We start from the raw sequence: 15,160 nt of genomic DNA, 5'->3' as shown, positions 1-15,160 counted from the left end.
GCAGGCCAGCAGTGGAGTGCCTGCGAGGAGTCGTTCTCGGCTCTGAAGCACGCCGACAGCGCAGCCATCGCCGGCGCCTTCGAGCGGTTCCGCGTCGCGGAGAAGCGCCTGGCGCAGCGCCACGGCAGCCATGTCATCGACTACGGTGACTCGGCCGAGGGCTTGCTCGAGCGCTGGCTGCACGTCTTCCACGGCTGGAGCGAGGTGTCCGTCTCCGGCTATCACGGCTACGTCCAGTCCGACTGGGGGGTTGTCGTGCGCGGCTACAGCCCCTCGTTCCGCCAAGAGCACAGCCTGCCGGCAGACCACAAGCGCCAGCCCGGTGAAGGCCACGACCTCACCAGCTGGGCCCGCGGCGATGTCTGGATCGCCCAGTACGAGGAACTCGTCACCTGGACGTCCGTCTCCAGCAAGGGCGAGCAGCGTCGGTCGTACGAGTGGCGTGCAAGCGACTCGCGTCCTGCCGTGACCGTCTACGGCAGCGTCTACGAGGTCACCTCTGGCACCGATGACCAGCGCTTCAACCCCAACGAGAACTTCTGAGCCTCATCTGAAATATGGGGCTCATGCGGGGCGGCGGCTGGCCCGTCGCCCCGCACAGCGGGACCGGGATCTTCCTCGGACCCACACCCACGCACCTGTTTTCCCTGAAGGAGATCCACCCATGTCGTCGAACACCCTCCGCAAGCTCGTCCTCGTGCCCCTCGCGCTGCTGGCCCTCGCCCTGAGCGCGTGCTTCCCGCTCGATGTCGAGCCGGGCACCCCAACACTCACCCCAGAGCCTGATCCTGTGCCCACGATCTCCCAGGGCGACGACTACTACACCGTTCTGGGCACCGCTCAGCGCGAGTACGGCGACGCCGGCCCCGAGGTCTTTGTCTGCGATCTCGATGAGCTCGAGCGCGCGGTCTGCGCCTATGGCGAACTGACCGGCCCTGCGCCCCGCGACGAAGAGAGGGGGCCTCTGCCGGATCCGGCCGGCTGGCCCACTAATGATGGTGAAAGAGGCAACGCAGAGGTCTCGATCCCTGCCCTGGACGATGTCGAGGGCAGCAAAGACACCAACGGCTGGTTCTACAACCGCTCGCACATGGTCGCTGACTCGCTCGGCGGCCCGGAGGTCCCGGGCAACCTCGTCACCGGCACCCGCACCCAGAACGTGGGCACCCACCAGGAAGACGGCCAGTACGCCGGCGGCATGGCCTACGGCGAGAAGATGGCCCGTGACTACCTCGCCTCCGGCCAGGCATCCACCTGCCCGCTCTACTACGCAGCGACCCCTGTCTACACCGGGGACGAGCTCATCCCCCGCACGGTGCTGGTGGATATCCAGAGCTGTGATAAGTCCATCGACGAGCGCGTCGAGGTCTCCAACACCGCCAACGGCTGGGAGATCGACTACTTCGACGGTTCGTACGCGCCTGCGTCAGCCGGCTGAACCCATTCCCGCATTCTCCATCTGAAAGGACACGCATCACCATGACGTACCAGAAGGTCACCATCGCGCCCGTCGGTGTCGGAACCGTCATCGACATCACGATCGCCGCCCGGCAGCTCCAGCATGCTGTTCACACTGTCGACATGAACCACATCGACATTCATCTCCCCTTTGCGCTACAGGGGCACGACCCGATCCACAGCCTGCTACGCAAGCTGCCCACCACGTTAGATGACGGAGCCTGGACCACCGTCATCCTCGACCAGGTAAGCCACACCAGTGTTTCGACCTTCAACAGCGTCTCCAGCGCGATCACGAACTGGTCCGCAGCGAACCCCGACGCTCCCGTGGTCTTCCACTGGGTCATCACCACCGTGCCCGGCGACGACAACGGCAGCAACGCCCACGTGTACGAACTGCTCAAGCTCATCTGAGCTGTCTTTATCCGCCGCACACTCACCAGAAACGAGAACGCCATGCTCAAGTCCGACCTGCCCAACTACATCGACACTCACCTCAGCCACATGTGGCTCATCATCCCGCTGGCCATCGCCATCGGCTGCATCGCCGCATTGTTCGTCGTGGCCATCAAGGATCTCGAGCCCAAGATCGCCGTCCTGCTCGCGCTCATCGCAGCCTCCGCTGCCGGCGTCTGGGGGGTCAGCCTCTCGAACATCAACGAGAACCAGCAGAGCACCGCCATCCGTGCCTGGATCGCCCAGACCTACGTCATCGATGAGAGCGTCACCGGCGGCAACGTCGTCAGTGACTTCACCCTGAGCCGGGGCGAGGCCGCGGTCATCGTCGACGATCAGGGACGAGCTCTGACCCTCGTCGTGACCGTCGACGACAGGCTCGTTCTGGTCGACGCAGGCGGTCGTGAACTGCCGCGCGTTGACGCCTCCTGACCCCGTCACCACCGCCACCATCTCCGAGAAAGCGAGCCCCATCATGGCCAACCAGCCTAGCTCCACGCCCGTCATCCCGATCATCGCCGGCCGCCACGCCTACGAGGTCTCCCGTGAGATCTCGTCCTCGGGTGCGCCCTTCTACGCACTGATCATGGCCGCCATGCGCGGCGCCGACACCGACAACCTGGTGCTCCTCCGGACTGCGTTCCCCGAGGTCTGGGCTGAGCTGCAGGCTCGCTACAGTGCGCCCGGCGGCATGCTGCCGCAGGAATCATGACCTCGCACGAGGGCTTCACCGGAACCGTCCCCGAGTTCATCGGATGGCTGCGTGGAATCCTCCCTCACACCGAGATCACCATCGACTCACCGGAGTATGTCCCCGTGAAGTTCGAGCCGTCGCGCCTCGTGCGCAAGGTGATCCTCACCTCCGCACACCATGAGGACGAGGACCGCTTCATGGCCCTGCGTCTCTCGCAATCCCTGTTCGCGCAGTCGTTCCGCAGTGCTGAACCCAGCGGAGCGCAGCGCGTCTTCCTCATCCCCGTCACGCAGTACGACAGCCCGGAGCCCCGTCAGTGGCTCGACGCCCTGAGCCTCCTCGAAGAGGCCAGCCGGCTCTGAGCCCGCCTGGTCGCTCAGGAGGGGTGCACCACTCATTCAGTGGTGCACCCCTCTTCCCCCACCCACCGCCACCATCTCCGAGAAAGCCAGATACCCCATGAACATCTCCGACCTCCCCGGGGCAGGTCAGATCCTGCTGTCGGGCGACCCTCTGATCACCACCCTCCTGATCATCGCCGGCGGCTGCGCCGTCGTGTTCCTGCCCGTGCTGGTCTTCGTCAAGGAGCCCGTTTGGCTGCCAGTGCTCATCATGGCCATCGCCATCTTCGGCGGAATCTGGCTCGCCATCGCCGTCAGCTACAAGCACGCCGACCAGATGACCCAGACCCTCGATACCTGGGTCCTTGAGACCTACGGTGTCGATGACAGCACCGCGCTGGACAAGGCCTGGGAGGGTGAGCCCATCACCCTCGTTGATGGCGATCACGTCTACCAACTCATGACCACCGCTAGTGGACAGATCCTGCTGGTGGACGCCGGCGGCCGGGAAGTTCCACGCATCTGACCCGACACACCCCGACACGACCCGAGGAGCTCGACCATGTCTACTCCAGACCAGCAGATCTCGCCCAGTACGAACAACCAGGGCACCTTCGACGACATCACTCGAGCCGAAGCCCTGCGCCAGTTCCCTGAGCATTACTTCGACCCGCCCGTCCGGATCACATTCAGGGACGGCGCCAGCTGGGCCAAGAAGCAGCCGCCCACCCAAGAGGACATTCTCATCGGCGCCAAGGCTCTGGCGCACGCCTCCCAGATCATCGAAACCGGTGATGCGGGCCCCTGGGAGGACCTCGATCAAGAAGCCCAAGGCGATTTCCTGAACATGGCTGGAACCATGCTCAGAGCCGTCGCCAACTCCCATCGCTGACAACTGCCATCTCACAGAAACGAGAAATCATCATGCGTCTGAGCACCAACGAATACACCTACGGCCAGCCGGCCAACCCCACCGGCACGATCTCCATGACGAAGATCAAGAACCTCTTCAAGCGCGAGGCCCCCGAGCTGGTGCTCGAGGGTTTCTCCAACCAGCGCATCAACGGCGTGCTGGAAGGTGCCTCCGGCTTCGTCACCAACCCCGCGGGCGACAAGATCGTCTACATCAGCTCTGCCCACGGGAACAACAGAGAGCTCCTCGTGCGCACCGCGCGTCACGTCAAGGACTACTCCGGTGGGATGAACAACTTCACCACCATGGACGAACTCATCGCCAAGTCCCGCCAGCTGCTCGCCTGAGCACGCCGGCCACCGAACCAGAACCAAGGAGAAAATCACCATGCGTATCAACACCATGGAGCGCACCACCGGAACCCTCGACGGGTTCACCCCCGCCACCATTGACGACGACGACATGCCTGTGGCCATGCAGCTGTTCTCGGCGAACTACACCCTGCAGAAGGACGCCGTTATCCGCGAGCTCGTGGCCAACGCGCTGGATGCCCAGTCGGACGCCGGCGTCGACACTCCCGTGCAGGTCCAGCTGCCGACCTGGGAGAACCCCTGGCTCGTGATCTCCGATCAGGGCACCGGGCTGTCCGCCTGCCAGATGGTCGACGTCTACGGCAAGTTCGTGAAGTCGACCAAGCGCGACAACCCCCTCCGGATCGGAGGGATAGGCATCGGGGCGAAGGCTCCGCACGCGGTCGCCGACCAGTACACCGTCGAGGCGGTGCAGGCCGGCAAGCTCACCACGGCGCTGTTCGCCAAGGTCGACGGGGTACCCGCCCACAAGATCATCTCCGAGGTGGACACTGACCAGCCCAACGGAGTGAAGATCACGATCCCCGTGGATCTGGACAACACCATGAGCGAGTGGACGCGGGCAGCGCAGCGCGTGCGCTTCTGGATGGACGAGGACGCCGTCAGCTTCACCGGGTTCGACCCGGACGTCGTGACGGTCAGCTACCCCTCCTACCATGACGTGCTGCACCCCGAGCAGACGGCGCAGGCAGTGGCTCTCCGCGCCAACCGGCTGCATAACGCCCCCGTCGAGTACTCCAGCTACGTGAAGATGGGTCCGGTGGGGTACAAGATCCCCTCGCAGATCCTGCCTGAGCAGGTGAGGTACCGGCGCACCCCCATGCTCTACACCCTGCCCATCGAGGCATGTGAGATCTCGCCCTCCCGCGAGTCCATCACCGCCAGCGAGCACAACCGCAAGATCCTCGAGCAGGTTCATCAGACCTGGCAGGAGGAGATCTTCGCACCGCTGATGGCCACGTACGAGGCTCTGGGGTCGGGCTACGAGAAGCACCAGCTGTTCAAGAAGCAGTTCGGTGAGGACAGCCCCAACCACATGCCCAGCCTGACGGAGCTGGGCGGCCCGGGACACATCTTCTTCGAGATCGCGGGAACACAGGAGGTCACCCCCACCTCGATCAGGCGGCAGGACATCCACGGGCTGTTCGTCGGCAACGAGGACCTCGGCGCCAACGTCTACTTCGATCTCGACAATGCGCCCAGCTCCCTGGTGGGCAAGTGCCAGGCCTGGTCGAAGAGCGAGGGGTTCAAGCTGATCATGATCTCGCGCAGCGCGTTCGAGAAGCACCCGTCGTACGCCGACTACTTCGGTGACTACGAGCTCGAGTGGCTCTCGAACGATGATCTGCGTGAGACGACCCGTGAGGCGCGCACCTCTATCCCCGCGGGGCCGCCGGTCAGCCAGCGGACCTTCGAGGGCTACGACTGCTACACCGGGCAGTCCCTCGGCGATCTGTCGATCGAGGAGGCTGTGGCATGGCTCGGTGAACACGAGGACTACCGGGTCTACCCCGCCTCGCTCACCGGCCTGCACAAGCTGAGCCACACCACTGCGCGCAGTGGACCGGGCCGGCTGTACCCGCACCTTCGAGCCGAAGATCTGCTGGGTCGAATCAGTGCCAAGGTGCTCTACCTCAACACCGGCACCGGTGGCGGGCAGGTCGTCACAGAGATCGACAAGCAGATGGCCGCCCGCGGCGAGAAGATCCCTCGGACCATCACCGTGAAGCAGGTCAACTGGGACTTCATCGAGCAGATCCACGTCAAGGCGCTCGACAAGAGCGACCTTCAGCGCATCGCTGACGTGACCCACTTCACGAAGAAGCCCATCCACTTCTCGGCCATGCACCAGCTGCTCACTGAGCTGGCTGATCGGGATGACCTCACGGTCAAGTCGCGCAAGTCTGTCGATCGACTGACTGAGCTGTTCGTACAGGACCGGTCGCTGGACCGTCTGAACAAGGTCGGCTACGCCCACCTCAGCCACAGGATTCACCGGCTCACGCCAGCTCAGCCCAGCGCCTGGCTCCAGAAGCTCGATCGCACCAGGCTGCTGATCACAATGATGGCCGACAACGGGATCTATCCCGGGAACACCGGCGTCGATCTGCTGAAGGCTGCGCTGGACGCAGACCTCAGGGGCTGAGTTCGCTCGACCTGGACCACACACACAGAGGGGCTGCTCGGGAGCATTGCGCTCCTGGCAGCCCCTCTGGTCGCCACCTGCAACACGCCATCCTCCAAAGGAGCCACACCATGACCACCCCCCTCTACACCCTCATCCAGGGTCAGTTCGGCGGGACCCTCACCGTCATCATCGACGACTACCCGCACACCATCAGGGAGAGCCATCCCAGCTACGAACAGGTCCGTGACTCGCTCACACGCGGCCCCGTCCTGGACGACGCAGAGTACGTCGACCTCATCACGGTCTCTCCCGTGTCGCGCGCACTGCGTGACCTCGAGGCCAAGCATCCGGGGATCGAGCTCACCTACGACGGCAGCGACCTCACCGTCGTCGGCCGCCAGGTGACCGGGCCGGTCTACAACCGGCTCGTCCGTTCGATCGAGCAGGACACCCCCGCGCAGACGGATGCGCTGCTGCAGTTCATCCAGCGCCTGCACCGCAACCCCTCCTTCACAGCTCGCCGTGAGGCCTATACTTGGCTGGAGGAGCACCGGCTGGACATCACCCAGGACGGCCGCGTGGTGGGCTTCAAGGGGCTCACCGCAGCTGGTACTTCACACCGAGCAGGGGGCGCCTTCGTGGGCGGCACCTGGGTCGATGGGGTCGTGCCCAACCTACCGGGATCCGACATCTCACTGCCGCGCGAAGACGTCAGCGATGACATGTCCCGGGCTTGCCACGTCGGACTGCACGTGGGGTCCTTCGAGTACGCCAAGAGCTACCACCTGGGACTCTTCGCCACGGTCGTCTTCGACCCGGCGGACATCGTCTCGGTGACCCAGGGCGCCGAGAAGATCCGGGTGTGCCGCTACCAGGTCACCGACCTCACCAGTCTGGCCGTCAGCTCGCTGGACAAGGGTTTGCTGGTGAGCCTGGCGACCAGTGGCGACTGACTGGCCCACCCAGCCATCCGCGCATGACACAGCCCCGGCGCCACTCCCACATGAGGGAGAGCGTCGGGGCTGTTCTTTCTGGCTGGGATCTAGCCTGGTCAGGCAGAGCCGATCAGGCCGACTGAGCCTCGTCGTAGGCGGCGATGATCTCGTTGGGGATCCGGCCGCGCTCGCTGACCTCGTGGCCGTTCTCCACGGCCCACGCCCGGATCGCAGCGACCCGACGACGGTGCTCTGCCCCCGAGCTGGGCCCGGGCGCCGTCCCGAGAGCCCCGCGCCGGGACTTCACCTTGCGTGCGACAGCCACGTAGCTCCCCAGGAACTCACGCAGCGACTTCTCGTTCGCCTCGGCCAGCTCGATCTCGTAGTTCACACCATCAAGCCCGAAGGTGATCGTCTTGGCATCCTCGGATCCATCGATGTCATCGATGAGGATCTCGTGCACCTGCTTCGCCATGTTCGTCACTCCTGTAATCATTGGTCTTCGAGCAGAAATCACCTGAAGAATACATCACCATCCTGACCTGTCAATCTGGTTGGGTCCCATTATCTCCAGCTCTTGATTCCAGCCTCATTGCCCACAGCACAGCTGTGGCGGGGGCATAGTCGAGTAGCACTGCAGCGCAGGTAGCGCTGCCTACGCATACCCCCTGAGACCAAGAAGAGAAGGGCCTGTCATGGGAGTTCCGTCGCAAGAAGAACGTCGACCGCGAGAAGACCATCGTCAAGCCGTTCTCCACCACCACAAGCCACCGTCGCCCGCGACATCGCCGCGGTGATGATCTCCAGCCTCGTCGACCTCGATGACGACGCCGGCGCCCCGCAGGTCGCCGCTGTAATGATCGAGGCCGGCCGTGAACATCTGATCCATCTGGGCATCTCCGGGCCCGCCCCTCGCGCGCTGGTCGATCTGGTCGGGCAGAAGATGCGCGGAAACATCACTGTGCCGCTGGCCAGCGAGTCGGTCACCGAGCAAGCCTGCGTCAGCTGCGAGCAGATGCTGCCTGAAAGGACTGACCTCGCTGTACGGAGTGAACATCCACGTCAGCGGCTGGGTGGACGGCCAGACCGTCATGCTCATCACCAAGCTCGATGACGTCACCACGCGCACCCTGAACGGCAAGATCTGTCAGCTGTGCGAGGTCAGGCCCCATGGCTTACCTGCCGCAGCGGGAACACAGCTCCACCGCCCAGTGCCTGAGCAAGGACTGCGGCCTGGTCACCACCTACAAGAAATAGTTGCTCATCTCACAGTATCTATGGATACTGATATTGCAGCATTCACTACCCGTTACATCCATGAGGGAGAACGATCAGACATGACCGCCATCGTCAAAGACGCCGTGGAGGAATACACCTTCCAGAAGCGCTACGCGACACCCTGCCCCAGCTGCAACCAGCAAGTGCACACAGACACCCCCGCTGAGCGCGACGCCGATGGGAACTACGTCCACATCGAGTGCCCCGTCGACCTCGACGAGCTCGCGGAGCAGTACGCCAACAAGGCAGTCTGCGACCAGTGCTGGCTGGTTGGGCCCTGCGACTGCGAGAGCTGAGCCGGCTGCCCTGCACTGCAGGGCTCAGCACAGCTCAGCCAGACCCGGCGCAGCCGGGGTCGGGGGTTCTTTCGAGACCCACAATCACCTGCATCATCTCAAGGAGCACACCTGTCATGGATGAGATCACCCAGCCTGCCCCGCCCGCTCAGCCCACCTGGTCCAAGCCCTGCGACGAGTGCGGCGAGGAGATCGCCCGCTACCCGGGCGAGGGCGACATCTCCTGCCCGCGGGAGGACTGCTCGCGCAGTACAACACCTTCGGCCAGAAGCTGCGCTCGAACTGGGCGTCCAACCCCTCGAGCTACGACGAGGACGTCTCCGACCTCGACGGCTACGAGATGAGCTTCGCCGGCGAGGACTACTACCTGAGCCTGACACCACCGTCCAGGAGGAAGGAGAGTCGACACCATCATGTGCCCACAGTGTGAGAAGGTCACCCTGGCCCGCACCGATGACCACGAGTGGTCCTGCTTCAGCTGCGGCTTCAGCGAGACCCGTACATCAGGGAGCGCATTGCGCGCCGCCCGCAACCGATGAGGTGATCCTGCATCTGGAGTCGACCCCTGGAGAGCCTGCGCTCTTCGGGGGTCTTCTTCGCGCGGGGTCGCCCTCATCAGGTCCTTCATCGACGACAGCTATGCCTTCCATGGCACGCCCGCGGTGGTGTACTCACTGTGCTCGATGGGCCAGCTGCCGATACCCACTACCACACCTGAGAAAAGAGACAGACCATGAGCACCGAAAGCCTCTACGTCCTCCTGCTGCTGATCGCGCTGGTCGTCTTCCACGTCGGTGCGGCTCTCGCCCAGTACGCAGACATGGAGAACGCCTCTGACAGCATCTCCGTGATCGGCAAGTCCTTCATGACCATCGCCATAGGCGCCGGCGCTGCTGTTCTCATCCTATGGGTCAGCCCGTCGATCTTGGAGGGCCTCGACACCGTCCGCTGCTGGAACGACCACTCGATCACCCACTGCGCCATGCGCGGTCGCTGACTCTCTCCTTCCTTCCCTTCCACCTCCCCTCCACACAGACACACCATCCACCCTCACGACACCAGGAGACCGCCATCATGGCCATCACCAAGCAGACCATCGTCACCATCACCTGCGACCAGTGCGGCGAGGCCGTCGGCGAGCGCACCCGATTCCTCAGCATCAGCGACCACGGCCTCGCCTTCCACCTGACGTGCTTCCACCGGCATGACCCCCATGGAGCTGATGCGACACATGGGTCATGACGAGAGCGTCATCCACACGACCACCGAGGACGGTGGGGTCGAGGAAGATGGACTGCGCCTGCGCGACCCTCGAGCTCTGAAGCTCGACGGCACCATCGTCCGCACGCTCAGCACCGAATGCGTCCAGTGGCCGCTGTGAGCCGCTGGGCGTCCTGAGCAGACCCCCCATCGTCCCCCAACTCACTCCAGAAAGAGATCCACCCCATGAAAACCGCCCCTGTCACCAAGATCGCCTCACTGCTCGCCCTCTCCGCGGGCGTGGCCCTGGCCGTGGCCCTGACCGGCTGCACCCAGCAGGCAGACGATGACCAGACCGAGTCCGGCGGCTCCGAGAACACCGAAGACGGCAGCCAGCACAACGAGATCCCCTACGGCGTGAGGGACTTCATCTACGTCACCGAGGACGGCACGACCGTCCAGTGCATCAGCTCCGCCAGCAGCAGGGGGCTCTCCTGCGACTGGGAGGGCGCCACACGGCCCTCCGACGCTGAGGACTCTGCGCCTGACGAGGATGCCGAGTCCGAACAGGGCCAGTGACACACCTCCCCCGCATCCACCACGCCGCCACTTCACCACGTTCGACGAGTTCATCGACACCGTCCGCGAGCTCGCGGCCTGAGCCGCCCGGCCCGGACCGACTCCCACCACTGACACGAGAAAGCACACCCCCACCCCCATGACCCTTGACCAGCTGCCCAGCCCGATCAACTACGCCATGACAGCGACCACGCCGGCGATCATCGCCCTGCAAGCGCGATCGCAGCCATCATCTTCTTCGTCCTGATGCTCATGGCCATAGCCAAGGACGTTCCCCGGACCGTAGGGCCGTCGCCCTCGCAGTCATCGCATCCGTGATCATCTGGGGGTTCAGCATGAACGCGGCCGAAGACGACCTCGCTCGCGTCCGCGCAGAGGCAGTCTCCCAGCATCTGGATGAGACCTACGGCATCGACGTCGGCTTCACCGAGGACGGAGTCCAGCCCCGGCAGCCTCGACGGCCGCACCGTCCACGACGGAAGCGCCGTCTACAGGATCACCGTCGCCACGGACGGTTCCATCCTCCTGGTCGACGAAGGCGGCAAGGAGGTCCCTCGCGTCACGCGATGAGCGCCGAGGCAGCTCAGTGACCTTCGATGAGAGGCTCGTCCCGACGTGGGGCGGGCCTCTCATCATCCACCTGCGGCATCGAACCGGGGTCTTCGGGCATCACAGATGCCCCCGGGGGAGAAAGTACAGGGATGAGCAACGACAGCTCATCCGTCCGGCAGGAGGCAAGGGTCTGTGAGCCAGCCCCTGCCGGCGCCACCCTTCGGTGCCATAAGCCTCATAGGCAGAGCTCGCGCTCCGGCACAGACCGCACGGTGCGCGCCACCGAATACGAGACAGGAGAGCAGACATGACGAAGAACGATGAACTGTACGTGCCGAGCGAGGATGAGATGCGGCACGCCTACCGGCTCACCAGAATGCTCGACCACCACGCAGACGTGGACGCCGCCTTCGACCGCTTCATCGCCCGCGTCAAGCGTGCCGCCTGGGACGAGGGTTACGACACTGCCGCAGAGTTCTACGACGCCGACGTCTGCCTTGCCGCCGACAACCCCTACGAGGAGACCCCGTGACCGTTCACCCCATCGACACCGAGGCGCTGCGCCGACTCGCAGACCAGGCAACACCCGGCCCGTGGGAGAACACCCGGAACGGCGTGCAGCAGTCCCTCGACGCCGCGACCAAGGTAGGCGACTACAAGTACGAGGGCGTCGGGATCGTGCCCGAGGAGTACGTGCGGCAGGATGACGCCGAGTTCATCGCCGCTGCCCGTACCGCTGTCCCCGCCCTGCTGGACGCTCTCGCCGCTGCTGAGCATCGCGCCACCCGTGCCGAAGCGCAGTCCGAGGCTCGGCGGATCAACACCGAGCACTGGAAGGGCGTTGCGCGTGGGAACGCCATCGCCGCCGACGTGTGGAAGGAGACCGCGCTACAGGAACGAGGTGCGGCACTCGACGCACTCGAACAGGTCAAGATGAGGGATGCGCGGATCAAGGCCGTGCAGGACGCGCTCTCCTTCGCGGACATGGGCGAAACGCTCGTCACGCGCTCCCGCATCCGCCGCGCTCTGGACGGTGACGCATGACCCCCGACCACCAAATCGACAAGGCCGCAGCCGCGATCTACTCCGCCTCCGCGTTCGGTGACGAGTTCGCGCTCGACGCCTGGCACGACATGGCAGACGACAACCCCGTCAAAACCACCACCCGCATGTACGCCCGCGCCGCACTCGAAACCGTCGCCGCAGACATTTGGGGGCACGGCTATAACGAAGGCCGCACCGCCGAGCTACTCCGTGGGCTAGGAGTGATCGCCGACAGCGAGCAACTCCCCAACCCCTACCGAGAGCAGGAGGGCTGACCATGGCCGAGTACACGCCGAGCGAGGATGATCTGCGGTATGGCTACCGGCTCACCAGAATGCTCGACCACTACGCAGACGTGGACGCGGCTTTCGACCGTTTCCTCGCCCGTGTCAAGCGTGCCGCCTGGGACGAGGGCTACGACACTGCCGCAGAGTTCTACGACGCCGACGTCTGCCTTGCCGCCGACAACCCCTACGAGGAGACCCTGTGAGCGACGACAGCTCATCCGTCCGGCAGGAGCTAGGCCCGTAAACCAGCCCCTGCCGGCGCCACCGCATGACCACGCACCCATACACACCCACCCTTCCAAGGAGACCCCTGACATGAGCGCATCCATGCTCCTGGCTGCCATCGCAGTCCCCGCCGATCGTGAAGAGCCGCTGTTGGACTTCGACGCCGGCCGAGCCGCTGTCGACGAGCTGACGGATCACGCGACCCTCGACCTCGATGACCCCCACGGCGAGCTCGAGCAGCTGATCCCGGACTTCAACCCCGAGCTGTTCCTCGACGACGACGGCAAGCCCATCCTGGACGCCATCAAGATGGCGAGCCGGGCCATCATCGAAGACCTCGAGAACGCTCTGGATGACACCGACGAGATCGAGACCCTCGCCGTCGCCGGCTACCGGCTTATCATCTCCGGCGGACTGTCCTGGGGGGATGCACCCTCTGACGCCGCCGAGGCGATCTGGCGCGCGCAGAAGTTGCCGGCCCCGGTGCTCACGGTCCTGGGGATCATCCCGGACTTCTCCGAACCCCTGACCCAGATCGCAGAGCTCGACTCCGCTACCTGATCGCCACCTCATCAAGACCACTACCCCCGAAGGAACAACATCATGACCCGATTCATCAAGACTCTGACCGATACCAATGGTAACGAGTGCGCCTTCATCTACTACGACCAGCCGCACCAGCGCACCGCCCCCGGCCTCTACGTGGAGGCCAGCGATCCGGATGGAGCGGTCTCTGCTGGCCCGTTCACCCCCGTCGCCCTTCGTGACGCTCTGGGCGAGGTCGCCCCTGCCGGGTCCTACGCCCGCACCGACGAGCAGACCCGCCCCACCGCCGAGATGGTGCGGCGGGGGCACGCGGCCCTGGTGGCGCAGACGGGGCGACCTGAGTCTGTCGCCGCCTTCGAGGCTGCCCTCACTGCCGCTCTCACCGAACCACCCCGCCCCAAGGGTGCCGAGGACGTGACTGCGGCGCTCTTCCAGGCGGGTGCCGCTGTCGGTGTCGAGATGACCCCGGAGAAGCGGGCAGCACTTGCCGACCACCTCGCCGCCATGGGGTACCGGAAGGCCGAGTCGTGAAGCGGGCCGAGGTGTTCCGGGGTGGAGAGGCATGGTGGATCTCCATTGTTTGGTCTGGAGAAATCCCGGAGCGAGAGCTTCCGATCGGGAAGCGCGCCTCTACCAGTGCCGCACTCCGCATCCTCTCTGGCGAGGACTTCGGCACGCACGCCGACGCTCTCGCGCACGCCCTGCACGAGGTCGGCCTCACCCCCACCAACCCCGAGGAGCAGTAATGACCACGCTGTACAGGCCCGTCCTGATCGAGTCCGCTGAGCAGGCCGAAGCACTGCCGCTCTTCACCATCGCGACCATCGAGGACTCCCCGGCCACCGGATACCCCGAAGTCGCCCGCAAGATCGTGAACGGCTGGCGGAACCGCGACCTCGTGGACGGGCGCATCCCACACGCAGACATGATCGGCTGGACGGCTCTCGTGCCCATCGAAGCCGAGGAGGAACACGGTGCGCGGGGCGACGGAGAGGCCGAAGACTTCTACCTCGTTCGCCGCTTCACCACCCCCTGGGAGGAAGCATGACCACCACCGACCCGACCCCGCTACAGGAACGCATCGAGCGCGAGCTGGAGGAGATGTTCGACGGTGGCGGATTCAGCGCCCGAGACATGGCTCGAGACCTTTCCCCGATCATCGACGCCGAGGTCCACAAGGCACAGGCAGAGACGCTCCGAGGTGCAGCAGAGACGATCCTGTCCCGCAGATAGAAGGTTTCCTACAGGGCCATCCACGAGTACGCCGACGAGATCGAGAAGGAGGGCTGACCATGGCCGAGCGTCTGACCCGCATCTCCGGAACCGATGAGGAGCAGGACCGATGACCACCGACCCGTTCACCCCGCTGTACGAGCGTCGCTTCGGCACCTGGAACGAAGCCCTCATCCGGGCCGGCCTCGAGCCAGTCGTACAGGCGCCGCAGCTGCAGGGCGCGACCACGAAGTGGACCGACCAGGGCATGCTCGATTCGATCCGACGCTGCCTGGAGGCGACCGGCAAGACCACCATCAACGCCTACGAGGACTGGCGCCGAAGCCTGCCGGAGGACGACGCCGTGCCCAGTGCCTCGGTCATCCGCGTGCGGATGGGCTCGTGGTCCGCGGCTACGTCAAGAGCACACGCCCAGCCGGATCAGAACGTCCGCTGAGAGCACCCCCTCTGGAGCGTCCACTTGTAATCGACACGCTCCACCAGAGCAGCAACGAGAACACGAGCGTACACACAGAAAGACCACACACATGCTCGACAAGAGCCGGAACAACATGTTTCTCATCGTGATGATCGAGAGCATTCTCCTCATCATCACTCCTTTCGCCATCGCACATAACCTGTCCC

The 15,160-nt window shown here is 64.7% G+C and overlaps 2 protein-coding genes across 2 annotated transcripts; one reads left to right on the top strand and one right to left on the bottom strand.

The window, feature by feature from the left end:
* Positions 1–664: 664 nt before the first annotated feature.
* LOC138140687 (deoxyribonuclease-like) lies at positions 665–1,438 on the top strand. Its single transcript, XM_069061681.1, has one exon. The coding sequence runs from the start codon at positions 665–667 to the stop codon at positions 1,436–1,438; it is 774 nt and encodes a 257-aa protein (XP_068917782.1).
* Positions 1,439–7,426: 5,988 nt separating this feature from the next.
* LOC138140686 (nucleoid-associated protein Lsr2-like) lies at positions 7,427–7,771 on the bottom strand. Its single transcript, XM_069061680.1, has one exon. It carries the CDS (start codon positions 7,769–7,771, stop codon positions 7,427–7,429), a length of 345 nt encoding a protein of 114 aa, XP_068917781.1.
* Positions 7,772–15,160: the final 7,389 nt, after the last annotated feature.

The sequence above is a fragment of the Tenebrio molitor genome, unplaced genomic scaffold (assembly GCF_963966145.1).
Source record: "Tenebrio molitor unplaced genomic scaffold, icTenMoli1.1 SCAFFOLD_112, whole genome shotgun sequence".
In the NCBI taxonomy this organism is placed as follows: domain Eukaryota; kingdom Metazoa; phylum Arthropoda; class Insecta; order Coleoptera; family Tenebrionidae; genus Tenebrio; species Tenebrio molitor.
The sequence above is the reverse complement of the archived record's forward strand: the minus strand, read 5'-3'. Positions and strand labels throughout refer to the sequence as shown.

Excerpts from the sequence above, each read along its gene's own strand:
- LOC138140687 (XM_069061681.1), top strand. The coding sequence starts at position 665 with ATGTCGTCGAACACCCTCCGCAAGCTCGTCCTCGTGCCCCTCGCGCTG.
- LOC138140686 (XM_069061680.1), bottom strand. The coding sequence starts at position 7,771 with ATGGCGAAGCAGGTGCACGAGATCCTCATCGATGACATCGATGGATCC.